At 44.9% G+C, this 27,804-nt stretch overlaps 1 protein-coding gene across 1 annotated transcript in view; it reads right to left on the reverse strand.

The window, feature by feature from the left end:
* Window positions 1–27,804, reverse strand: part of C6 (complement C6) — a 164,518-nt gene that overhangs the window by 66,993 nt on the left and 69,721 nt on the right. The window contains exons 7-8 of the mRNA XM_082261715.1: window positions 21,171–21,371; window positions 16,133–16,373 (exon numbers count right to left, since the gene is read on the reverse strand). Coding sequence (XP_082117841.1) covers window positions 16,133–16,373; window positions 21,171–21,371 — 442 coding nt within the window. The remainder of the gene's footprint in view (window positions 1–16,132; window positions 16,374–21,170; window positions 21,372–27,804) is intronic.

Here is a 27,804-nt window from a genome sequence, read left to right on the forward strand (position 1 = left end):
AGGGGAGATGGTTAGAGGCTGTGGGCATGGTACAAGGGGAGATTGTTAGAGGATGTGGGCATGGTACAGGGGGAGATGGTTAGAGGCTGTGGGCATGGTACAGGGAGAGATGGTTAGAGGCTGTGGGCATGGTACAAGGGGAGATGGTTAGAGGCTGTGGGCATGGTACAGGGGGAGATTGTTAGAGGCTGTGGGCATGGTACAGGGAGAGATGGTTAGAGGCTGTGGGCATGGTACAAGGGGAGATTGTTAGAGGATGTGGGCATGGTACAAGGGGAGATGGTTAGAGGCTGTGGGCATGGTACAGGGGGACATGGTTAGAGGCTGTGGGCATGGTACAGGGGGAGATTGTTAGAGGATGTGGGCATGGTACAAGGGGAGATGGTTAGAGGCTGTGGGCATGGTACAGGGGGAGATTGTTAGAGGCTGTGGGCATTGTACAAGGGGAGATGGTTACAGGCTGTGGGCATGGTACAAGGGGAGATTGTTAGAGGATGTGGGCATGGTACAGGGGGAGATGGTTAGAGGCTGTGGGCATGGTACAGGGAGAGATGGTTAGAGGCTGTGGGCATGGTACAAGGGGAGATGGTTAGAGGCTGTGGGCATGGTACAGGGGAGATTGTTAGAGGCTGTGGGCATGGTACAGGGAGAGATGGTTAGAGGCTGTGGGCATGGTACAAGGGGAGATTGTTAGAGGATGTGGGCATGGTACAAGGGGAGATGGTTAGAGGCTGTGGGCATGGTACAGGGGGACATGGTTAGAGGCTGTGGGCATGGTACAGGGGGAGATTGTTAGAGGCTGTGGGCATGGTACAGGGGGGAGATGGTTAGAGGCTGTGGGCATGGTACAGGGAGAGATGGTTAGAGGCTGTGGGCATGGTACAAGGGGAGATTGTTAGAGGATGTGGGCATGGTACAAGGGGAGATGGTTAGAGGCTGTGGGCATGGTACAGGGGGACATGGTTAGAGGCTGTGGGCATGGTACAGGGGGAGATTGTTAGAGGCTGTGGGCATGGTACAGGGGGGAGATGGTTAGAGGCTGTGGGCATGGTACAGGGAGAGATGGTTAGAGGCTGTGGGCATGGTACAAGGGGAGATTGTTAGAGGATGTGGGCATGGTACAAGGAGAGATGGTTAGAGGCTGTAGGCATGGTACAGGGAGAGATGGTTAGAGGCTGTGGGCATGGTACAAGGAGAGATGGTTAGAGGCTGTGGGCATGGTACAGGGAGAGATGGTTAGAGGCTGTGGGCATGGTACAAGGAGATATGGTCAGAGGCTGTGGGCATGGTACAGGGAGAGATGGTTAGAGGCTGTGGGCATGGTACAAGGGGAGATGGTTAAAGGCTGTGGAGGGGTCTTACCTGGCCGTGATGAGATGCGAGCGCCACTGCTGGGCCACTGCAGTTTTTTTCTTTCGATTTAAAAATGGCGCCCCCCCCGCGCTATTAGCCCACTGCTGACAGAGGAGGCGGGACAGATTACTTAGCTGAGACAGGAGGCGGGGCGGAGGCGGGACGAAGTGCTTAGCTGGGAGGAGGTGGGAGGGAGAGAAGACATCCTCGGGTCTGAGAGGAGGCGGGGCGGAGGCGGGACGAACTGCTTAGCTAGGAGGAGGCGGGACGGAAGTCGAGCATAATTGTAATAATGCAGAGCTGGCAGATTACATTTTTTCTCTACCTCCGTCCCGTCTCCTCCCAGCTAAGCAGTCCGTCCCGCCTCAGCCCCGCCTCCTCTCAGACCCGAGGATGTATTCTATCCGTGCCGCCTCCTCTCTGCTAAGCAACCAGTCCTGCCCCCTCTCTGTCAGCTGTGTTCTAAATTTTAGAACACCGGTGTCACCGGCCCTCAACCCGACCAGCCCACCGGGAATCCTCCCGGTTCTCCCGATTGGCCAATCCGGGCCTGCTTCAGGTCAAAGGAGGAGGTTAGACTGAGAAGTTTGGAAGTGGCAGGAGTGTTAGTATTAACAGGGATGTTAAAGTCACCGAGAATGATTGTGGGGATTTCAGAAGAGAGAAAGTAGAGTAGTCATCAGGCAGTAGGCAGTAGGCAGAGAAGTCATCAAGAAAGGTTGACATTGGTCCAGGTGGGCGGTAGATCACAGCTATCCTTAGAGAGACAGGGGAGAAAATTTGAATGCAATGTACCTCAAATGAGGAGAGTGACAGAGAGGGAGGTGGGTGAAGTACCTGAAAGGTGCTATGTGGGGCTAGAAGGATCCCGACACCCCCTCCCTTGCGTCTATTGGGTCTGGGGGAGTGAGTCCATAGAAGACCACCTTGGGATAGGGCAGCAGGAGACGTGGTGTCAGATTCATGAAGCCAGGTTTCAGTGATGGCGAGTAGATGAAAAGAGTTAGCGATAAAGAGGTCATGGAGAGAGGGGAGTTTATTACAGACAGAGTGGGCGTTCCAAAGGGCGCAGGAGAAAGGGAGTCTGGTCTTGGGAAGAAGAGAGATGGGAACTAGATTGTGCTGACTGCGGCTGCAGCCAGAGGGTGCAGTGTAGTGGGTGGGTTGAGTACAGGTAAATGGAGGGCCAGAGTTTGGGGATATGTCTCCAGAGGTTAGGAGAAGCAGAAAGGTGAGGGTGGTAATGTGAGAGCGTGATTTATATGAAGGGACATGCCCCAGTGTCCTGGAGGTTTTGTGTGCGTGTGGATTTAGAAATAGCAGGAGATGGTATGTGCAGTAATAAGGAGAGGACAGTAGTGAGGGTGATATATGTAAGCTATGAGGTGGAGAAGAGGGGTGAAGGAGAGAGAGTTTAAGATAGAGGATATGGCTGCAAAAAGAAGTGGCAGAGAGTGCATGTTACAAGTAGAGATGTATAGAACTGTTCGCCGGCGAACAGTTCCCGGCGAACTTAGCATGTTCGCGTTCGCCGCTGCCGGCGAACATATGCGATGTTCGGTCCGCCCCCCATAAGACATCATTGAGGCAAACTTTGACCCTGAACTTTACAGTCAGCAGACACATTTCCAGCCAATCAGCGTACCTCCCTCCCACACCCTCCCACCTCCTATAAATAAGCAAGGGCAGCATCCATCTTAGATCATTCTGAAGCAGTGTGTGTAGTGAGAGTAGGGAGAGCTGCTGCTGCTGCTGCTGCTGCTGTTAAGCTAGGGACAGTTAGTCAGTGTTCCTGGTCTTGCAGTGTTCTTGGTCCACTACTGCTGTAATATCAGCACCCCAAAAAGCCCTTCTAAGGGCTGGTATTTGTGTTTTTTTTTTTTTTTTATATATATATATATATATATACCTAGCGTCCCCAAAAGCCCTTTTAAGGGCTGGTAATTGAGTTGTTTCTTCATATATATATATATCTATATCTATCTAGTGTCCCCAAAAGCCCTTTTAAGGGCTGGTAATTGAGGATTTTTTTATTTATATATATACATATATATATATATATAGTGTCCCCAAAAGCCCTTTCAAGGGCTGGTAAGGTAATATATTTTTTTCTTTATATATATATATATATATATATATCTATTGTACACTGCAGTTGCCTGCCCGCTGTGTGTGAGAGGCCACAGACCTACCACAGACTGTACTGTGTGCACACCACACTCATTTCGGGTGGCACAGGCACAGTACCTGGCATTTTAAAAAATATTTTTTTTTCCTCTGTCATAATTGCAGTGAGTGCTGTGTCAGGTCCACAGAGTGCACTGTACCCACTGCAGTGCACTGCCCACCACTGATATATATACGTTGGCACAGCATCTTGTTGCAATAAATTGAAAAAAAAAATATTTTTTATTATTGCAGTTGCCTGGGCTGCCAGTGACTGTCAGGTCCACAGAGTGTACTGTGCCCACTGCAGTGCCACTGTGTGCCCACCCACCACTGATATATAAGGTGGCACAGCAGCTTGCAAAGTAAAAAAAATATATATATTTTTTTAAATTGCAGTTGCCTGGGTGCCAGTGACTGCTGTCAGGTCCACAGAGAGTGTACTGTGCCACTGCCCACCCACCACTGATATATAAGGTGGCACAGCAGCTTGCAAAGTAAAAAAAATATATATATTTTTTTAAATTGCAGTTGCCTGGGTGCCAGTGACTGCTGTCAGGTCCACAGAGAGTGTACTGTGCCACTGCCCACCCACCACTGATATATAAGGTGGCACAGCAGCTTGCAAAGTAAAAAATATATATATATTTTTTTAAATTGCAGTTGCCTGGGTGCCAGTGACTGCTGTCAGGTCCACAGAGAGTGTACTGTGCCACTGCCCACCCACCACTGATATATAAGGTGGCACAGCAGCTTGCAAAGTAAAAAAATATATATATATTTTTTAAATTGCAGTTGTCTGGGTGCCAGTGACTGCTGTCAGGTCCACAGAGAGTGTACTGTGCCACTGCCCACCCACCACTGATATATAAGGTGGCACAGCAGCTTGCAAAGTAAAAAAAAATATATATATTTTTTAAATTGCAGTTGCCTGGGTGTCAGTGACTGCTGTCAGGTCCACAGAGAGTGTACTGTGCCACTGCCCACCCACCACTGATATATAAGGTGGCACAGCAGCTTGCACTCATAGTACAACAGTAACAACACATTAAAAAAAAAATGACAGGCAGAGGCAGGCCACCCCGCAAGGGCCGTCGTGGTCGTGGTGCTGTGATTTCCTTAGGCTCTAGAATAATGCCCAGTGTTCAGAGGCCACCACAGCCCCTGAACTCAAAAAATTCTGAGGCCATAGTTGACTGGCTTACACAGGACACCCAATCGTCTACAGCTTCCGCTCGGAACCTTAATGCACCATCCTCCTCCAGCTCAGCTTCGGGCACCTCTCAATTTACCACTCGCCAGCCCGCCGGCACCACCACCAACACTAGCACCACAGCCGCTTCACTTGATCCGTCAGAGGAGTTATTTTCACATCAGTTTGAAGAAATAAGTGATGCGCAACTATTAGTGCCAGAGGATGTAGATAACGGGGATATGTCTCAGTCAGGCAGCATTATACACATGGACGTACATTGTGATGATGATGATGTTGTACCTGCTGCTGCTGCCTTTGCTGAGTTGTCAAGTGAAGCGGCTGATGATGACGATGTGTCTGTGGATGTCACCTGGGTGCCTGCTCGAAGAGCAGAAGAAGAGGGGGAAAGTTCAGATGGGGAGACAGAGAGGAGGAGGAGACGAGTTGGAAGCAGGGGGAGGAGGTCATCGCAAGGAGCTAGTGGCGCAGTCAGACAGCATGTAGATTCGGCACCCGGGGTCAGCCAGACAGCACGCCAATCAACGCAAGCTGTTGCCACCACCAGAATGCCGTCCTTGCAAAGCTCAGCAGTGTGGCATTTTTTTTGTGTGTCTGCCTCTGATATCAGCGATGCCATTTGTAACCTGTGCCAAAAGAAACTGAGTCGTGGGAAGTCCAACACCCACCTAGGTACAACTGCTTTGCGAAGGCACATGATCTCACATCACAAACGCCTATGGGATCAACACATGAGTAAAAGCAGCACACAAACTGAAAGCCACCATCCTCCTCCTGATCCAGCATCTTCAGCCACGTCAACCACTGCTGTCCTCCATGCCCCCTATCAACAACCCGCCCCTCCGCCTCTCACCTTCAGCAGTTCCTGCTCGTCACCTGCCCACAGTCAGGTGTCTGTGAAGGAAATGTTTGAGCGCAAAAAGCCAATCTCGCAGAGTCACCCCCTTGCCCGGCGTCTGACAGCTGGCTTGTCGGAACTCTTAGCCCGCCAGCTTTTACCATACAAGCTGGTGGAGTCTGAGGCCTTCAAAAAATTTGTCGCTATTGGGACACCGCAGTGGAAGGTACCCGGCCGAAATTATTTTTCACAAAAGGCAATCCCCAACCTGTACTCTATTGTGGAAAAGGAAATCATGTCACGTCTGGCACACAGTGTTGGGGCAAGGGTCCATCTGACCACTGATAGCTGGTCTGCAAAGCACGGTCAGGGCAGGTATATAACGTACACTGCGCATTGGGTAAACCTGCTGGCGGCTGCCAAGCATGGAATGCGTGGCTCTGCTGCAGAGGAGTTGGTGACACCGCCACGACTTGCAGGCAGGCCTGCTGCCACCTCCTCTACTCCTCCTACTCCATCCTCTTTGCTAACCTCCTCGGCTGAGTCCTCTTCTGCTGTTGCGTCTTGCTCCACACCAACTGCACCCCCCCAGCTCCCCAGGGGCTATTCCACATGCCGGATACGACAGTGTCACGCTGTCTTGGGGTTGACTTGCCTGAAAGCAGAGAGTCACACCGGACCAGCACTACTGTCCGCCCTGAATGCACAGGTGGATCAGTGGCTGACCCCGCACCAACTGGAGATCGGCAAAGTGGTGTGTGACAACGGGAGCAATTTGTTGGCGGCATTGAATTTGGGCAAGTTGACACATGTGCCGTGCATGGCACATGTGTTGAATCTGATTGTGCAACGTTTTGTGCAGAAGTACCCAGGCTTACAGGACGTCCTCAAGCAGGCCAGGAAGGTGTGTGGCCATTTCAGGCGTTCCTACACGGCCATGGCGCACTTTGCAGATATTCAGCGGCGAAACAACATGCCAGTGAGGCGCTTGATTTGCGACAGCCCGACACGTTGGAATTCAACACTGCTAATGTTCGACCGCCTGCTCCAACAAGAAAAAGCGGTCAACGAGTATTTGTATGACCGGGGTGCTAGGACAGCCTCTGCGGAGCTGGGTATTTTTTTGCCACGCTACTGGACGCTCATGCGCAATGCCTGTAGGCTCATGCGTCCTTTTGAGGAGGTGACAAACCTAGTGAGTCGCACTGAAGGCACCATCAGCGACATCATCCCATATGTTTTTTTCCTGGAGCGTGCCCTGCGAAGAGTGCTGGATCAGGCCGTAGATGAGCGTGAAGAGGAAGAGGAAGAGTTGTGGTCACCATCACCACCACCAGAAATAGCCTTACCATCGATTGCTGGACCTGCGGCAACACTGGAAGAGGAGTGTGAGGAAGAGGAGTCAGAGGAGGAATGTGGCTTTGAGGAGGAGGAACACCAACCACAGCAGGCATCCCAGGGTGCTCGTTGTCACCTATCTGGTACCCGTGGTGTTGTACGTGGCTGGGGGGAAGAACACACCTTCAATGACATCAGTGAGGACGAGGAATTGGACATGAGTAGCTCGGCATCCAACCTTGTGCAAATGGGGTCTTTCATGCTGTCATGCCTGTTGAGAGACCCTCGTATAAAAAGGCTGAAGGAGAACGACCTGTACTGGGTGGCCACGCTACTAGACCCCCGGTATAAGCAGAAAGTCTGTGACATGTTACCCAATTACCGGCAGTCGCAAAGGATGCAGCAGCTACAAAATAAGTTAAAAACTATGCTCTACACAGCGTATAAGGGTGATGTCACAGCACAACGGGAATCCAACAGGGGAAGAGGTGAAAGTAATCCTCCTCCTACCACCACAACCACGCCGGCAAGGACAGGACGCTTTACAGACGTCTTGTTGATGGAGGACATGCGGAGCTTTTTTAGTCCTATGCATCGCCACAGCCCTTCGGGGTCCACCCTCAGAGAACGACTCGACCGACAGGTAGCAGACTACCTTGCCTTAACTGCAGATATCGACACTCTGAGGAGCGATGAACCCCTTGACTACTGGGTGTGCAGGCTTGACCTGTGGCCTGAGCTATCCCAGTTTGCCATTGAACTTCTGGCCTGCCCCGCTTCAAGTGTGCTGTCAGAAAGGACCTTCAGCGCAGCAGGAGGTATTGTCACTGAGAAGAGAAGTCGCCTAGGTCAAAAAAGTCTTGATTACCTCACGTTTATTAAGATGAATGAGGCATGGATCCCGAAGGGACTGACAGTGGGGGATGCATTTGACTAAAAAAGGCCTGGTGATGACTGAGATGCCTTGGCCTAAAAATGGTCCACACGCTGCTGTATATAATCATTCTCTGCATGCCGGATGACTTACGTGACGTCTCCGCCACCAACTACAGTTCAAGCAGCAATGTTTTAGTGCACTTTCTGCCTTAAAACCTCAATTTTTCAGGCCGCTGCTACAGCAGCGGCTGCAACAATACCTACTTTTTCATGCATGTGTACATGCCTAATTTTTCTGGCCTCTGGTGCTACACTGTGGCTGCAAAAAAACAAAAAACAAAAAAAAAGGCACATACATGTGTCAATTCCCCTTCGTGATCGTTACCTTGTCGTGGTGAAGGGGCTTGCGTATCACAATGAAGCGATCACCTCTAGGATTGTGTTGGCACACCCCAGATGATAAGGTCGTTGCTTCATTGTGTACAGACCAAAAGCGATCCGCAGGATAATTTTTCATAAAAAAAAACATTCATTTTCTTTCATTCTTTCTGCGGAGCTGGGTATTTTTTGGCCGCGTTACTGAATGCTCATGAACAATGGCTGTAGGCTCATGCGTCCTTTTGCGGAGATGACAACCCTGGTGGTCAGTCGAACCCAAGGCAACATCATCGACCTCATCCCATATGCGTTTTTTCTGGAGCGTGCCCTGCGAAGAGTACTGGATCAGGCTGTAGATGAGCATGAAGAGGAAGAGTTGTGGTCCTCATCACCACCAGAAGCAGCCTTGTCGTTGTCAATTGCTGGACCTGTGGCAACGCAGAGAGAGGAGTCTGAAGAAGAGAAGTCAGAGGAGGAAGGTGGCTTTGAGGAGGTGGAATACCAGCCACAGCAGGCGTCCCAGGGGGCTTGTTCTCACCTTTCGGGGACCCTTGGTGTTGTATGTGGCTGGGTGGAGGAAGAGACCTTCAATGATGTCAGTGAGGACAAGGAACGGGACATGGCTAGCTTGGTATCCAACCTTGTGCAAATTGGGAGTTTGCGGTTGTGCAAATGGACTGACTGACTGTTAAACGGGGAGTTTGGTCTGTCAGAGTTTGGTCTGTCACTGTGAAGCGGGCGACGGGCGTAACCCTTACACTACTTGACCGATAAAACATCATACCTGATCGTATTCACACACTGGATGTTTTAGTGCTGGTTTACACTGCCGCTACCACTAAAGTAGCGTCGCTTCCAGTGCGACTTTGGCGCGACTTAGCGCGACTTTGGCGCGACCTCATCGCGAGGTGACTTTTTATTTGGCCAATCACAATATCATGTTTTGTGACCGTCACCTAATTTCCTTTTCCTGTTTTTTGTTTTACATATTTCCCCATGTGTGCAGTGTTGTCTGTGTCATAGCTCAACTGATAGGCATGTTTGCCTTGGCATATCATATTTCAGCTTGCCAGAAAGAAAAAAAGACAGCTGGAAAGACACTGCATTAGTTTTCTACTAAAAATCATAAGAAAAATGCTGTTTTTTTTGGGTTGTGGACATACTACAGAGCTGAAACTTGACAGGTACACTTTTTAGACCCCCCAGACACTAAATACAAAAAATGACATGCCTGCCTAAAAAAATGCCCGATAAATGCCTGCAAGAGAAAAAGACAGCCGCAGAGAAGCCGTATTCCTGAAAATATAAGAAAAATGCTGTTTTTTAGGGGTTCTGGACATGCTACAGAGCTGAAACTTGACAGGTACACTTTTGTGACCCCCCAGACACTAAATACAAAAAATGACATGCCTGCCTAAAAAAATGCCCGATAAATGCCTGCAAGAGAAAAAGACAGCCGCAGAGAAGCCGTATTCCTGAAAATATAAGAAAAATGCTGTTTTTTAGGGGTTCTGGACATGCTACAGAGCTGAAACTTGACAGGTACACTTTTGTGACCCCCCAGACACTAAATACAAAAAATGACATGCCTGCCTAAAAAAATGCCCGATAAATGCCTGCAAGAGAAAAAGACAGCCGCAGAGAAGCCGTATTCCTGAAAATATAAGAAAAATGCTGTTTTTTAGGGGTTCTGGACATGCTACAGAGCTGAAACTTGACAGGTACACTTTTGTGACCCCCCAGACACTAAATACAAAAAATGACATGCCTGCCTAAAAAAATGCCCGATAAATGCCTGCAAGAGAAAAAGCCAGCCGCAGAGAAGCCGTATTCCTGAAAATATAAGAAAAATGCTGTTTTTTAGGGGTTCTGGACATGCTACAGAGCTGAAACTTGACAGGTACACTTTTTAGACCCCCCAGACACTAAATACAAAAAATGACATGCCTGCCTAAAAAAATGCCCGATAAATGCCTGCAAGAGAAAAAGACAGCCGCAGAGAAGCCGTATTCCTGAAAATATAAGAAAAATGCTGTTTTTTAGGGGTTCTGGACATGCTACAGATCTGAAACTTGACAGGTACACTTTTGTGACCCCCCAGACACTAAATACAAAAAATGACATGCCTGCCTAAAAAAATGCCCGATAAATGCCTGCAAGAGAAAAAGACAGCCGCAGAGAAGCCGTATTCCTGAAAATATAAGAAAAATGCTGTTTTTTAGGGGTTCTGGACATGCTACAGAGCTGAAACTTGACAGGTACACTTTTGTGACCCCCCAGACACTAAATACAAAAAATGACATGCCTGCCTAAAAAAATGCCCGATAAATGCCTGCAAGAGAAAAAGACAGCCGCAGAGAAGCCGTATTCCTGAAAATATAAGAAAAATGCTGTTTTTTAGGGGTTCTGGACATGCTACAGAGCTGAAACTTGACAGGTACACTTTTTAGACCCCCCAGACACTAAATACAAAAAATGACATGCCTGCCTAAAAAAATGCCCGATAAATGCCTGCAAGAGAAAAAGACAGCCGCAGAGAAGCCGTATTCCTGAAAATATAAGAAAAATGCTGTTTTTTAGGGGTTCTGGACATGCTACAGAGCTGAAACTTGACAGGTACACTTTTGTGACCCCCCAGACACTAAATACAAAAAATGACATGCCTGCCTAAAAAAATGCCCGATAAATGCCTGCAAGAGAAAAAGCCAGCCGCAGAGAAGCCGTATTCCTGAAAATATAAGAAAAATGCTGTTTTTTAGGGGTTCTGGACATGCTACAGAGCTGAAACTTGACAGGTACACTTTTGTGACCCCCCAGACACTAAATACAAAAAATGACATGCCTGCCTAAAAAAATGCCCGATAAATGCCTGCAAGAGAAAAAGCCAGCCGCAGAGAAGCCGTATTCCTGAAAATATAAGAAAAATGCTGTTTTTTAGGGGTTCTGGACATGCTACAGTGCTGAAACTTGACAGGTACACTTTTGTGACCCCCCAGACACTAAATACAAAAAATGACATGCCTGCCTAAAAAAATGCCCGATAAATGCCTGCAAGAGTAAAAGACAGCCGCAGAGAAGCCGTATTCCTGAAAATATAAGAAAAATGCTGTTTTTTAGGGGTTCTGGACATGCTACAGATCTGAAACTTGACAGGTACACTTTTGTGACCCCCCAGACACTAAATACAAAAAATGACATGCCTGCCTAAAAAAATGCCCGATAAATGCCTGCAAGAGAAAAAGACAGCCGCAGAGAAGCCGTATTCCTGAAAATATAAGAAAAATGCTGTTTTTTTAGGGGTTCTGGACATGCTACAGATCTGAAACTTGACAGGTACACTTTTGTGACCCCCCAGACACTAAATACAAAAAATGACATGCCTGCCTAAAAAAATGCCCGATAAATGCCTGCAAGAGAAAAAGCCAGCCGCAGAGAAGCCGTATTCCTGAAAATATAAGAAAAATGCTGTTTTTTAGGGGTTCTGGACATGCTACAGAGCTGAAACTTGACAGGTACACTTTTTAGACCCCCCCAGACACTAAATACAAAAAATGACATGCCTGCCTAAAAAAATGCCCGATAAATGCCTGCAAGAGGAAAAGCCAGCCGCAGAGAAGCCGTATTCCTGAAAATATAAGAAAAATGCTGTTTTTTAGGGGTTCTGGACATGCTACAGAGCTGAAACTTGACAGGTACACTTTTTAGACCCCCCAGACACTAAATACAAAAAATGACATGCCTGCCTAAAAAAATGCCCGCTAAATGCCTGCAAGAGAAAAAGCCAGCCGCAGAGAAGCCATATTCCTGAAAATATAAGAAAAATGCTGTTTTTTAGGGGTTCTGGACATGCTACAGAGCTGAAACTTGACAGGTACACTTTTGTGACCCCCCAGACACTAAATACAAAAAATGACATGCCTGCCTAAAAAAATGCCCGCTAAATGCCTGCAAGAGAAAAAGCCAGCCGCAGAGAAGCCATATTCCTGAAAATATAAGAAAAATGCTGTTTTTTAGGGGTTCTGGACATGCTACAGAGCTGAAAATTGACAGGTACACTTTTTAGACCCCCCAGACACTAAATACAAAAAATGACATGCCTGCCTAAAAAAATGCCCGCTAAATGCCTGCAAGAGGAAAAGCCAGCCGCAGAGAAGCCATATTCCTGAAAATATAAGAAAAATGCTGTTTTTTAGGGGTTCTGGACATGCTACAGAGCTGAAACTTCACAGGTACACTTTTTAGACCCCACAGATGCTAAATCCAAAGAAATTTTTTATTTTTATTTTTTTTTAATTTTTCCAATAATTGGCTCTGTATCAAAAAATTATAATTTTTAAGAACTTTTTTTTGCGTGATCCCTCTCCGGCATGCCACAGTCCAGGTGTTAGTCCCCTTGAAACAACTTTTCCATCACTATTGTGGCCAGAAAGAGTCCCTGTGTGTTTTAAAATTCGCCTGCCTATTGAAGTCTATGGCGGTTCGCCCGGTTCGCCAGTTCGCGAACATTTGCCGATGTTCGCGTTCGCCGTTCGCGAACCGCGAATTTTAGGTTCGCGACATCACTAGTTACAAGGAGCAAGAGCTGATAAGGTAAATTAGGTCACCTGCAGTCTATGTGGTGTATATCTCAGCCTTTCCTTTGTTCTTTCACTTTGTTCAATCGCTGAAGTACAGAGTTTGAAGTGCATATCACTTGTAGAAAAAATCACTTAGAGAAAGAAGCCTTAAGGAAAGATGCCCAGCAAAGTGCTTCCCCTTAAGGGTGCACTAAATGTATACTTGTATAAGGGTGGGGGTGGAAATTGGTTAATTAATCAAGATTGGATATAATGATGTCTAACAGAGTGGATCTTTCACTTCTAAAGTCAGACTGAAAAGGGGCAAGAATGGCTATAAAGATAAGACCTAATCGTAAAGCATTATTTGACACTTCAGAACAACATAAACATCATGGTAATAAACACGGGGCAACAGATGAATAAGGGCACATACCAAAAGCACAAAATAGACAGAGAGAGTAAACAGGTTCCAGTTGCAGTTATGGGTGGAGTCGCAGTAAAGAGTAAATGTCTTTTAGCAGCTTGCACATACCGGAGCGTCCCTGTGTCTGGGGTCTTTTTGTCTCCTTTTCCGCTGATGTCCTATATCTTTGCATGCATGTTAAAACAAGTAATTGCCTTAATGTATTGATATGTGGTGTACCGCTCAAGGAAGACTACTCCCTTATTGCTTAGCTGTATCTGCACATAAAACAGGTGCTGGCCTGGCATGCATCAGAAACATGTAGGAAGAAGAAGTCTGGAGGACCGCACACTGCTTGAATCACCTTTAACGGTTCCAAATATGTAAAAGCGACAATCCATACAGCACATGGAAGTAAAAAACAGCCCAGCTAATGCCTTTCACACCAATCTTGGTGCTTAGTCATAGCTGGAATATTGGTCACACACACACAGGTATATATATACTGTTCATACATGCAAAAACAAGGAAACATAAGCAGATGGCTGAATGCAATCAAGCTACCAATTAAACACATCTGTGTGTGTAGTAAAGGGAGGATGACCAGCGCTATGGATTAAAGATATATGAGGGGACAAATAGATAAAGAAATATAGAAGGTGTGAGCTGCCACCAATCAACCCTTAAGTGCAAGGGTGAAAGTGAAATATATTATGTGGCGATTGGTATCGGCGCTACCTTACAGTATAAAACGTGACTTCCCCAAAGTGTAGGTGAAAAAATATATAAGGGTGTCAACAGAAAATGTTTTTTGTGAGTAAATTAAATGAAATAAACAATCCGTGTGTTTATTGAATTTCAAATAAAAAACAAATATAGTGATACATGTGCAATATACATATCGAAATGGTGTAAAAAAGAAAATTGTGGGGGGGGGGGGGAGGGGGAAGGGGGGTGTTCCCACAACCACAAGTGTTATATCAGGTATATGCTTTTTCTGATATATTTGTGCCACACAAGTATTGAAAATAAACAGGTGCTACTGTGCAGAGTTCGAAATGACCACAACCACAAGTGTTATATCAGGACTTTCACTGATATATGTGCCACACGTGCTAAAAATAAGCAAAAGCTGCTGTGCAGAGTCCAGAGTGTCCACTAGGTGGCGTCTGCAATACGACCTGTGCAGCTGTATGGGGGGTCTCTTCTTCGTATTTGGGGGAGCACTTCCGAGCCGGTGGTCTGGTGCCCTAAATGCTCATAACGAAAGAAGGCCCCAAAGTGAATAGATAATCCATACAATAGCGGCAAAAAAACGCAGTACACTCACTGTTAAGATGATCTGGATCAGAGTAGACAAAAACAGTCCGCGCCGGGAGGAGTTTTTCAGCACATTTTTTTGTGCTGAAAACGTCCCCCTCGGCTTATACTCGAATCAACAAAAAAAAAAAAAATGTCCCCAACGTGTCACCGCGCATGCACCACCGCAGCTGCTCGGGACAGGCCGTACACGTTCGACTATTCCCGGGAATAGCCGAACGTATACGAGGTTTCCCGAGCGGCGGCGGCGCATGCGCAATGTTGCATCGGCACCGGGCGGCGCCATTTTTTAATTTAAAGCGCTTCTAGAACAGGTAAGTGAAACATGGCCGCACTACCTGCCATTATGCGGGGCTGCGGGCATACTACAAGGGACGCAGTGCTGCAGGCATGGTACACCTGTATCATGCCCGCAGCACTGCATCTCCTGTAGTATGCCCGCAGCCCCGCATTCTCTTGTACTATGCCCACAGCACTGCATTGTCCTGTATTATGTCCACAGCATTGTCCTGTACCATGCCCACAGCATTGCCTTGTACCATGCCTGCAGCCCTGAATTGTCCTGTACCATGCCCGCAGCCCTGCATTGTCCTCTACCATGCTCGCAGCCCTGCATTGTCCTGTACCATGCCCGCAGCCCTGCATTGTCCTGTACCATGCCCGCAGCCCTGCATTGTCCTGTACCATGCCTGCAGCCCTGCATTATCCTGTTCCATGCCTGCAGCCCTGCATTGTCCTGTACCATGCCCGCAACCCTGCATTCTCCTGTACCATGCCCGCCGCCCTGCATTCTCCTGTACCATGCCCGCCGCCCTGCATTCTCCTGTACCATGCCCGCAGCCCTGCATTCTCACCCTAGGCTTATACTCGAGTCAATCATTTTTCCCATTTTTTTGTGGTAAAATTAGGGGCCTCGGCTTATACTCGGGTCGACTTATACTCGAGCATATACGGTATATAAACCTAGCCAAACCTATGGAAAACATGCCACTAAAGAGCAAGATCACCACACCAGAAAAGCATATGTGAACCCATATATAGGCTACTAAATAAATATTATATCTTGATGTACAAGATATACATTATCACAGGGTCTATTGATGTATAGATAACTGTTGATTTGAGTGGGATACGTCCTCTAATCATAATCTTCTGGGCAATTCATCTGTCAAAAAACTGTCCTTGGTAAAAAAAAAAAAAGTATTTTACTTAAATGCATATGAAATACTGAGTGACATGAAGTCTTGGATCAGCAAAGCCCCCCTTCCCCACCACCCCTATATATTCCCTTTACACCTTCATCATGAGCACATCCTTTTTTTCCAATCAATAGAAGGCAATTGGGTAGAAGAGCAACATCTATTTACATATTCTGCAAAGAACAAATAGGTTGGCGACATGCACAATAACAAGACAATGTAGGCATGAGTAAAGTAACAATAGAGAGCATCAAAATAGACCAAAACTGTTTTTTTCTCTAGGAATACACAGTAGTGTGTGCCCTTCGCTTCTGCTATTGCTTAAGTCTGTTAAACGATTTCACAGCAAGCAATAACTCATTCATTGGCAGTCTTATGAAAATCAATATACTTATATTTGCATCACATCACAAAAAAATTGGGTCTTTTTATACAGTGTTACATCAAGGTAAGAACCTACATCCCACAGCTGTCCTGTAATTTGATTACCTGAGTTTTTCAGTTCCTCTGAACTGTACTGGAAAAGAAGGTCATACAATCCGCCCATTGAGCCCTTGCTGATGTAATGGGTGCCAAAATTATCAAAGATCCTGCTGTAGAGAGGATAGTTGTACTCCAAGGGCAGATAATTGAGAGCCTTAAGGAAGACATCCGATAGCCAGAGATTGTCTTTCTTCATGGCAAATTCCGACACTGAGATCACTTTATGAATCCTAATATATTTAGAATCCTATAGACAAAACCAGACCAACAATAAACATATCTTCTTAAGTTGTACGTTCAATTTTATATGATACAGATAAGGAATATTACATGGTTAATTTTGGGACCCCTTGAATAGGGTTAAACATCTTTTTGTGGGATACCATTGGTTTCTATGGTGTCCACTGCTGTTGTGGTCCAATAATAGGTACCAGGTAGTGGTAGATCTGTAAGGTCTGTGGGCAGGTGCTAATGTCCCAGAGGTAGTGTTTTCTGGCTGGGGGCATGTATATTTTGTTGTTATGTTAAATTGTTATTCATTTGTTATATATTGTTAATTTTATTTAATAAAAATCTTAATGGACATTTAACCCCACTTCGTCATGAGTATTTTATTGGGTTTAAGGGGTGGTGAAGTTTTGGGGGGTTGTTTAGGAGTTTTAGGTGGTAACCTCAGAGCTACCCTAGTCATGACTGCATAAGTGCTATTACATGTCCAAGTCTGCAATACTTCTGGCTGCATGCCACTGCCCCACCTCCTGCCCTCTCTGCAGAGATACTAAATACAATTACAATGTTGAGGGATTTTGATCTCCTGAGAGCCCACATTCCCCACTTACCCATGAGAATTGAGAAATAATCTTAATGGTCACTTAAGACATCAGCTTAAGTTTTGTTGCTATTTTATTTTTTCTTCTTTTAATAAAAAGACTTATCAGATGAACTAATACATATTTTTTTTTAATCTGCAAGGAATATACAGTTGAACTTGAAGATATTTTACTTATTTGTTCAGGGATCCTTTTTAATATGAAAATTGTGTAAGGAAAAGACGCCTCTTATCCTCTAATGTTCTTAGGACTACAGGCCTGCTTAAAAGTTTGATACAGTAAGTAGTGGTTGTGTGCTCTGCACTCTTGTTGGGAATAGATAAGAGGCTTACAGTCAGTCAAGGCCACCTTCGACTTCAGTTTCAATCTACTTAAAGAGATTGGACACCACAGACATAATACTATACCGCTAAGATTCATAAAGCACTTTTTCTCCCTTAGGAGTCAAAGCTCTTTACACTTTACAAATTTATACGATCAGTATAAGTGAGATGTAATAATATCAGCTGTGTGTGTGGCAACTCAAATAGAAGACACATTTCAGGAAAGTACAATGCTTGAATTTAACAATTATTTCATGACTTTTCAAAGAAAACATTTGTGAGCTAAATGTAATTTTATACATTTATCTGGAGTAACAATTTAAAGTGACACCCCAGCTATAGGTTGAGTTTTTTCCGGCTTTTCCTTTTTGGATATAGATAAAACCCCTGTCAATTTGTATTTATTTATTTATTTTGCCAACTGTGTTTCATTGAGTAGATTCCCTTTCCCTTCCTGCCCCACAGCCACAACAGGAAGTGAGAGAAACACCAGTTGTAACCAGGACTAGTGTCCCCCATTGGAGTTTTCTCTCGAGTGCTGTTCCGGAGGCAACTCAAAATTTGGGATTTTTTTTTTTTTACTTTCACTTAGTGATAATGGTAAACAGGACAAATAAAGAAAGTGAATCTTCCTTCAGAGATATACTGCAGACAGCAATTAAAAAACTAAAACAGGTTCTGAAAAAGGGTTAAAACTTATTACTAGATGGGATAGATGCCTGGGCATTCTCAGATATACATTTCCGCCCTACTCTGATACCTGCTGCCATTGCCACAACTCTAAAGGGAACATGACACGCCTATTGTTGGAATGCCCCCTAATTCAGGCATTCTGGGCTAAAATCTTCAACATTTATTGTAAGGTAACGATGACACAAATACCTTTCTCACCTAGAATAGCCTTGCTTTCTATGATTCTGGGCTCAATCTTGCTAGCCAAGGAAGATGTTCTCTGTCTTTATCCTGCTTCCCATATACAGGAAATCAACAGCCTTGTGGAATGGGTCTCGACCTAGGTACTATTTGAAGTTTGGAACACCTGCTCTCAGAGGGGAACGATAGATCAGAAAAATTTAGGAAAACATGGGCTTCTTGGTCTATGTTCCGAGACTGGCTTGCTAAATGATACTCTTGTGCCATCATAGAGCCATGGTGGAATACCCACCTTTCCCTTTTCTCCTCTTCTCCACTTGTACTTTCCTTTATCTGCCCTCTTGAGGTAATACAGTGATGCTTCATGCCTCTTTCCAGCCTTGCAAACTGCTTTTATCATGCCTAAGAATTACCGAGATGGCATTTAAAGGCTAAGGTTTAAGCACAACGGTCTGTATTTGGAAAGCCATATCTTGCCATTGTGTTTATTCTACAGTATTATGAATATTTTTATTCTCTTCTCAAATTCTATTTACTGATCCAACTCATCAGTTTTGTATTAAACCTACAGCCTGCATGATACAACATCTTATTTCACAGTTTACCTACATGCTATTCTGTTTTGTTCTGTACTGTAAATAAATGCAGTTTGAATAAAAAAAACATAAGAGGGGTTTTAATCCCTCTCTACTCTAAAACTAAAAAAAACTTTTGCCTTTAATTATACAGTACATTAAGTCAAAATTGAGGTATGTTTAAAACTACTAGAGAGCAATTAGGGACACAGGATAAAGGTATTAGAATGATCATAAATGCATACCTCCCAACTTTTTATGACGGGAACGAGGGACACCTATTAGTTAAAATATGTGGGTATAGGGCACCCCTCTGCCACGCCCCCCTAAAGGGGAATTATACAAAAAAATTGTTAGTTAAACCCACATGCTCTTTTTACCGCTACTATTTCTTTAAACTGGCTTTTAAAGTTTACAAATGTAGAAATGTAGAAACTGGAGGAAAGGGTTAGCACTGCGAAACACTTTTTGAAAGATAAAAAGTGCATTTTATATACAACAATATAGATCAGATAAAAATGAGGGGCAAATGAGGAGGAAAGGTGGACAGAGGATTTTTGTTCCAAATCAGGGATGGCCCCTCAAAATCAGGGACATTTGGGAGCTATGCATAAATGCACCTGTATGTCATAGCAAGGAGATCTGGAGACACTCTAGGTCACATGAGCTAATGCCGCCACAGTTGGAGAACTAACATTACCTAAATCTTTATTCAGAATTAATGAAGACTCACTTGGCCTGGTGCCACAATGCAGAGCTGCCCCTATCAACAGCCATCTGTATTGGTATCACAATTTCAGACACAATAGCTACATGAAGTATGTAAGGCAGAGATGCAAAAAGGAACAATATGGCAACTATTTGTCAATGCGGCAGTTATATTACCTAATGTGTAGATATAACTTGCAAAGCTTGGCAAAAAAGCTTTGATTAGAGTTGGGCTTAAACATTGGTATCCCCCTACAGCCAACAACATGGGAACCAAACATGGACTGCAATACTCATCATTGCAATGATATGGGTGGCTGCTCAGGCTATTATCTCCTTATCTAGTCCCCACCTCAATTTAATACTATATACACATTTTGAAGCCTATCATTGCTAATAAAACAAACTGAAGTGAAGTTGAGGAGGACTGAATTCCTAAGTTTATGTGGGACTTACCACTGTGTCTGTATTACTTTGATGGAGAAAAATAAACGTGGGCTAAAAGCCCTGGTAAAGGCTGATGAGTATGGACCAAACCTCTTTATGTACCATGCTGTTTGATACTAAACCCTCCCAGTATATACCTGCCACAGTGCCACTGTTCCAAGGCTGGATTTCTGGATTGCCAACATAAGCCATGGCCAATGGTGGCACACAGTCACCCACACATCCTACTGCTAACTGTCAATAATGCTTTTCAGAATATAAAAATGTTCTGGACCACTTTCTAGAACATTTCAGTTGGATCCTAATTATTGCTGCCCCCGCACATTTTGTGAATGGTTGTTGGTAGAATAGTGTGCTGTGTCAGTACACCTAGAATCAAACTTTTGTCACGATAGGGCAAATGTTTATTATACTTTTCTAGATGGTGCATCTTGGTGTTGCAGTGGTAGTGCAGCAGGTAATGCTTGCATTGGTTTTCTATGTTCCAATTGTGGCATTATTGGGGTTGGTAGGAAATATTACCTTAGCTTGTTAAATGGGGTGAAGTTCTAAAAATTTCCATTATCCAGTCAGCCTTAAGCAAAAATATGTTTTTTTTTACATTTTCCTATCAAGGGATTGAATTCATTCACTAAGCAATTCTCTCTACAATTTTTTTTTTTGGTTTTGTGTTCCCATTGACAAGATTTCCCATTATTTCCTGTACTGGCAAGTGAGAAAACTCCATAATAGAGACATACTGTAGATAGCAGTAAAACTCAACAGAGACTCAAACATTTCCCTGCTTTATCTGAAACAAAATTTTAAGTTTTTGCTGGAGTTACACTTTAATAATTGCAAATGATGATTAGCATACTTCTGAAAAGTACTGCTTCTCAATAACTTTCTTTAATTTTCATGTAATAAAATGTTTATGGCTGCTGTGCATCACATTTTCGTTTCATTCAGCTGTGTATCTTCCCAGGATATTTTGCGTTGGCTGTGTTTGCATTGCTGGCACAGAGTATACCCCTGAGATAAACCCACTGAGTTGAAGGACTTTTTTTGGTATAGGAGCAATTTGATTAGAATCTAGGTGAGCACATTCAATTTACACTTTAAATCAACTATATCACCCTTCCTTTCCTACAATGTCTCTGAGAATTCTGGCCACCCCAGGTTTGATAGAATATTTCACTTCCACTGGATTTTGTCCTAATATTATTTTAAGATATAGCACCATAATTTCTAATATGCCAACCCATATACTGATGTCCATTGTGTCATGTACCAGATAAATGTTGTATACCTTTTTGTAAGATGACGTTATAGCTTCCTTAAAGGATGAACTTGAGGTCCTCCTCGAGTTGCTTTTGCTACTAAACAGGATCGGAATTCTAAAAGTGCTAGAGCCAGACGACTGCCTATAGTCTTGATTTTTGATGTCTCGGTTAAAATCATTCATACTGCTGTAGAAATCAGATACAACATCATCTTCCTCAGTTTTCACCTGTGGGGAAAATAGTACAGCATATTCACTATCATTTAAGAAGTGTTTATCTCATTCCCACTATAACTGCATTGAGGGTCCTACCACCCCATATTTCAGCTGAAGGTACTGTAGATGTTCATGGTTTTAATTACCATGTTATTAAAAGCATAATTAAACCTATCATTTAGTTTGCCAAAGCACTATGTATGATAGACAATTTTTCATAAAATACTGTTTCTACCTTTTTTTTTTTTTAAGGTATGCAATAATACATAACAGAGTGATAACACAATTAGCAGTAATAACAATATCCAAACAACAGGTTCAATGCAACAGGTAGGAAGGTACTTGAAACACATCTTCTAGATTGTAAGCTCTAACGAGCAGGGCCCTCTAGTTCCTCCTGTTTTGAATTGTATTGTAACTGTATTGTCTTCCCTCACATTGTAAAGCGCTGCGCAAACTGTTGGCGCTATATAAATCCTGTATAATAATAATAATCATGAATATTGGCTAAGTGATTCAAGAACGTTAAAGAAACGAAATTGCATCTGTGCAATAGTTTTCTGCACCTAAAACAATACTTAATACAGCATGATGAACCTTGTTGAAGTTAGGGCTATCAACGTACATCAATTTGGTGGAAAAAGAGTGAATGAAAATGGGCACTAAATAATGCTGCCAGGTCAAACAAAATACAGGAGTAAACCAGGAGATAGGAAGGTGAAGAACATATAACTGTTCTCCGCATCATTTGGGCCCACTGGTTAAAGCATACCTAAGAACATTTTCAAGTTTTTTGCAAGATGAGAAAAGGGTAGAGGTTGAAAAGGTTAAGAATAGACGTAAAATGAGAAAAGGAAAAGAATGGAAGAGGTGCAGCAGAAGAAACGGAGGGGAAGAAAAAAAAATGGGGGGGGAGGGAGAGAGGAGTGGGAAGGGAAAGGTAAGGGGAACCTTGACACTGTTGACATACCAGAACACTTAGTTTCCCCTCAGAGTAATAGTATCATTAAGAATAGGTCAGATAATCATCCGAAAATAGGAACATGTCCCAATGCAGCCACCGATCCCTGTGGACCTCCATCCTGTCCTCAAGGGAAGACACCAAACTCTTCATTCGCTGAATGTCATTCACCCTGGCAAACCATTGGGAAACTGTAGGTGGAGATTGTTGCTTCCATGCGATGGGGATGCATGCCCTAGCAGCGTTAAGAAGGTGCCTCAATAACGATTTACTGTATTTCCTGCTAGACATAGGGGTTAAATTAAGGAGCACCGCTGCTGGATCATCTGTAAGGGAGATGTCAGTAAGTTTGTGAACGATCCCCAGTACCTGCAGCCAGAAGGGACGCAACCGAGGGCATTCCCAGAAAATGTGTAAAAGTGTGCCCGGTTCTGTGTTGCAGCGCCAACACAATGGACTGTGGCCGGGAAACATTGATGCCAAGGCGGAAGGGGTTTGATACCAGCGCGTGAGAATTTTATAGGTAACCTCTTGGTATTTGCTACATAAGGAGGATTTATGGGCAAAGAAAAGGATCCTGTTCTTTTGAGCGTCTGAGAACGTAACGTTAAGATCCCTTTCCCATTTATTCAGAAAAGGGGGATCAGCATGTGATGAGATTGTCGTTAAGATGCCGTAAGAACATGAAAGGGATTTCCGTAAAGGGGCCATCACCCACACAAAGGTCTTCAAATGAGGTAAGACAGAAATTGTTATGGTCCGGCAGGGAAGGAAGGAAGTGGGACAGTTGCCAGATCTTCCATCTTGCCAGAATGGAGGAATCAAATGCACTATATAATGCGGAGGGATGGTGCCACCCGAAGGGCCCAAGAAAGCAGAAGCACTGGCCAAACTCCGCTCAGTTTGCAATTGGAATTTCTTGTCCATGAGACCCGGGGGAATGTCCGGGTGACCAATGATCGGGGTCATCGGTGAAGGGAAACCGCTTACCCCGGCCCATCTGAAATATTTATGGATCTCCACCAGAGTAGGCTCAATCAAGGGGTGTGGAGGGAGAGATCGGAAGTAACGCGGCACGACCCAGGGGAGTCCAGCCAGCGGAACCAGCACTGAGTCCTGTTCCAATGCCACCCACAGTTTATGGGATGAGTGCCTACACCAGTCCACTACTCTATTCAGATGGGTTGCCGTGCGGTATAAGGCAGGGTCAGGGAGACCCACACCTCCCCTAAGCTTTGAGCGTTGCAGGAGCACCCTCTTAATCCTGAAAGGTTTGTTCTGCCAAATGTAATGGATGAACAGCGTCCTGAGTTTGTGAAAGAAATCTGAAGAAATTTTAATCGGTAGAGCTTGCAAAAGATAAAGGAGACGTGGTCCAACCCCCTTAACATTAGACTAAGTGTGAACGACCCCAGAACAGGGACCGAGTCAGACTCCCCCCCTAACCCTCTCCTACCCCCCCCCCCCTTACCTCCCTCCCAACCGCATTTGAACGGAGGGTTAATTTGGCCACATCAGGATACCACCTTATCCCTCCACAAGCGCCCAGTCATACATTTACTTACCCCTAGATTATTACATAATCAACATGGCTGACCCATCTATCACTTAGACAACACCTTCTCCATACCCTTCAGATCTCCGCTATGGAATAAACCACAAGGAGATCTTATTCTTATAGTTGGATCTTTACCAACCCTTTATGCCTTTCACTCACAACCATGAACCGATCTTTACTTAGCTCCCTAATTTTGGCATGTTCAAGATAAATCCTTTCTCACGATGTACTTGACTTTTCATTATTTGTCAAATACCTTTCCTCTTGACAATACGTTTAGGTTGACTTATTATCCATTCTTGGTTATAAGATTATTGTATTCTCCTTGTTCAATGCAATACTTTATGTTCACCAAATGCCTTTCCAGTCTTGCTGTATGACTTGTTCAATTTCATTTAATAAAAATATTTTGGAAGAAAAAAAAAGGAGACGTGGCATGACGTTCCTTTTTAGGAAGTTGCATCTACCAAACCACGAGATAGCCAGGGTTCTCCATTTGTCCAAATCCCTGGAGAATGCGATAAATAAGGGTTGAAAGTTGAGTTTATAAGTAAGATGTAGATTGGCGGGAATCTTTGTCCCCAGGTATTGGATATAATGAGAGTCCCAACAGAACGGGAAGTTACTACTAAGATTATTTAGGAGATGTGGAGAAAGGGAAACGTTGAGGGCTTTCGATTTTTGCAGGTTGACTATGAAGTCGGAAAGGTCCCCGTATTTGCGAATTTCAGATAGCAAGACCGGTAGTGAGATAAGTGGGATAATCCACTGTAGAACCAAACTCAGCCGTTCAGCAATGATTTTCGTGAACAATTTAAGGTCACAGTTGAGCAAAGAAATTGGTCTGTAACTAGCGCACAGGAGCGGATCCTTGCCCGGCTTCGGGATGACCGTTATGTTGGCATGCAGGAGGTAAGGGGTCATGTCATGGTTGTCCAGCAGTCCATTAAAGACATTTGTGAAATGGGGGCGCCAGTTGGTCAGGAAATAGTTTATAGTAGGACACCGTGAACCCATTGGGTCCTGGCGCTTTCCCTGTGGGGGTCCCCTTTAAGGCTCCTCTAAATTCGTCTTCTGTGATGCGTCGGGAGAGCAGCTCTGTCTCCTCTTCCGTAAAGGGAAGGAAGACCTGCGGCCGAGAGATAGACAAAGTAGGGATGTAAGATAGATAGTGTTGGGCACGCAAGGCGTTTGCCAGAGGTTTACTACATTTGTCCCCAAATTCGTAGAAAATTTTACGTGCCTTCAAGAGGCTACTTTTAGCTGGACCCTGTAGCCTCGCCAGAAGTTTCTGTGGTGAGCCTGTCAGGTCCCTGAGGATGAACCTCTCTGTGTGACTTAAGGGCTGGTAAAAAAAAAGGGGGTCTCCCGAAACATCACGGCAATATATGCTCGGGTAGCTGGGCAAACTGAAGCAGACTCTAAGGCAGGACTCTAAGTGTGTGGATTATACATAGCTCTCCTCTTGGAATCAAAAGGCAAGAGTCAGGGCTCATGATTCTGGGGAGTCTGCGACGACCTTCTGCGTCTGGGTCTGTGATTTGGTCTAGACCTCTGCGGCCTGCCATGCGGAGCCCCCCCAGAGCCCGCTGCTGGGAGAGTGAATGCCAACCAGTCTGGGAGGGACACTGGGGACATGTCCAGGGAACTGCAAAACTCTGGCAACTCCGACTTTCAAAAAAAAAGGGGGTCTCCGCTAACATCACGGCAATATATGCTCGGGTAGCTGGGCAAACTGAAGCAGACTCTAAGGCAGGACTCTAAGTGTGTGGATTATACATAGCTCTCCTCTGGGAATCAAAAGGCAAGAGTCAGGGCTCATGATTCTGGGGAGCCTGCGACGACCTCCTGCGTCTGGGTCTGCGATTTGGTCTAGACCTCTGCGGCCTGCCATGCGAAGCCCCCCCAGAGTCCGCTGCTGGGAGAGTGAATGCCAACCAGTCTGGGAGGGACACTGGGGACATGTCCAGGGAACTGCAAAACTCTGGCAACTCCGACTTGCAAAAAAAAAGGGGGTCTCCGGAAACATCACGGCAATATATGCTCGGGTAGCTGGGCAAACTGAAGCAGACTCTAAGGCAGGACTCTAAGTGTTTGGATTATACACTGCTCTCCTCTGGGAACCAAAAGGCAAGAGTCAGGGCTCATGATCCTGGGGAGCCTGCGACCTCCTGCGTCTGGGTCTGCGATTTGGTCTAGACCTCTGCGGCCTGCCATGTGGAGCCCCCCCAGAGCCCGCTGCTGGGAGAGTAAAAGCCAACCATTCTGAGATGAACACTGGGGACATGTCCAAGGAACTGCAAAACTCCGGCAACTCCGAGGGGTGCCTCAAAGTGAGCGATCGGTTATCCTTCTACACTATGAGGTGAAAGGGTGCCCCCATTTATATGTGATCCCCAACTCATTGAACTTTTCCAACAAGGGTCTAATACAGCCGCGCATTTGAAGGGTTCTCCTAGAGACATCGGGTAGTAGGAGGATCTGAGCACCATCAAAGGCAATAGGCCCCTTCCGCCAAGCTCTCTGAAGTATATCCTCTTTGATGGAAAAGTTATGCAGGCAGCACAGGATGTCCCTCGGTCTGTCCCCATCTGGTTTCCTAGGTCCAAGAGTTCTATGGACTCTGTATATGCTGATATTGGTGTCATGGGGACGTTCCAAGTACATGTTAAATATAGCTGTCACAGTGGATTTAAGCTCAGGCTGTGCAGAAGCCTCCGGTAAACCACGTATTCTTATATTGCGCCTGTGGTTACGGTTTTCTAGATCATTCAGAAGCAGAAGCAGTTGGGAAATCTGGTCCATGGTCTCCTGTCTCACCGTCTGCAGACCGGTGACAGACTGAGTGATAGTGGCAGCGTTTTCCTCCAATGTAGTGACCCTGGCTTCCACAGCCACTACCAAGATAGTTCACCCCTTAGAGCAGTCTCTACTCTGTGTGCTAGGGCCTCAAAGTCTTCCCTAGTAGGCAGTTTCTGTAAAAGGGCCCAGAGGGTCTGGTCATGGCTAGAGGAAGAGCCGGACTCCGGCGGGGACAGCACACTGTTGTTGATACTCATTGCGGATCATTGCATATTATTATGGTTCTACATTAAGGTATTATAATTGATTTTAAGGTCCACCTTCTATTTATATATTAATATAATTTATTGGTAAGGACACTATATATATATATAATATCCTTATTCACTTTGAATATTTTCACTGACCATCAGTACACATATGCTATAAACCCACATCATTACCAGCACCTATTTTTTCATTCGCTTTATACATCTCAGTCTTTGAGGACATTCTTTGATATGCAGAATGGACATTTAACATAAATGTGTGACTTCCAAAGCTTGTTGGCTAAACAGGTCTTCAAAGGTCGAGATAGCAATCTTAACAGCTGGAGCTGTAAATGGCTTTTGAATACAACAGCTGTTATACAATATGACTTCTCACAACATATACATCCAATATATCTGCTTAATCATAAATCCATGTTTGATAATCATAAATAAATGTTTAATAAATAAAATGGCTGCTTTCCTTTTCCTCATCAATATCATTGATATCATCAGCATCTCTTAAATTTTGTAAAGCGCAGCTGTGGGCATTGGAATTACATGACATCAACTGATTGGGCCAGCTGCTTGTTGTCATGTGAGAGTTTTCTTCAGGTTCAGGAACCTTAGCTCATCCTTACCCAATTTCTGACAGTGAGAATGGAGAACATGCCTCTGTAATGTGCACTCACACAAGTGCTTTTAGTCACCAACAGGGATACTTGTGAAGAAGTAACAAGGCTGAGGTACCATTAGGGACAGTTTTCACCCCATAACAGGAGGTGCCTGAACAAGAACCTTCAATAAATGATCACCAGGTATTCTTGTATGGAAGCTGTAAAATGAAAGTTGGTAAAGTGCACCAAGTTAGCACAT

This window comes from Pelophylax lessonae (genome assembly GCF_965119305.1).
Source record: "Pelophylax lessonae genome assembly, chromosome: 1".
In the NCBI taxonomy this organism is placed as follows: Eukaryota; Metazoa; Chordata; class Amphibia; order Anura; family Ranidae; genus Pelophylax; species Pelophylax lessonae.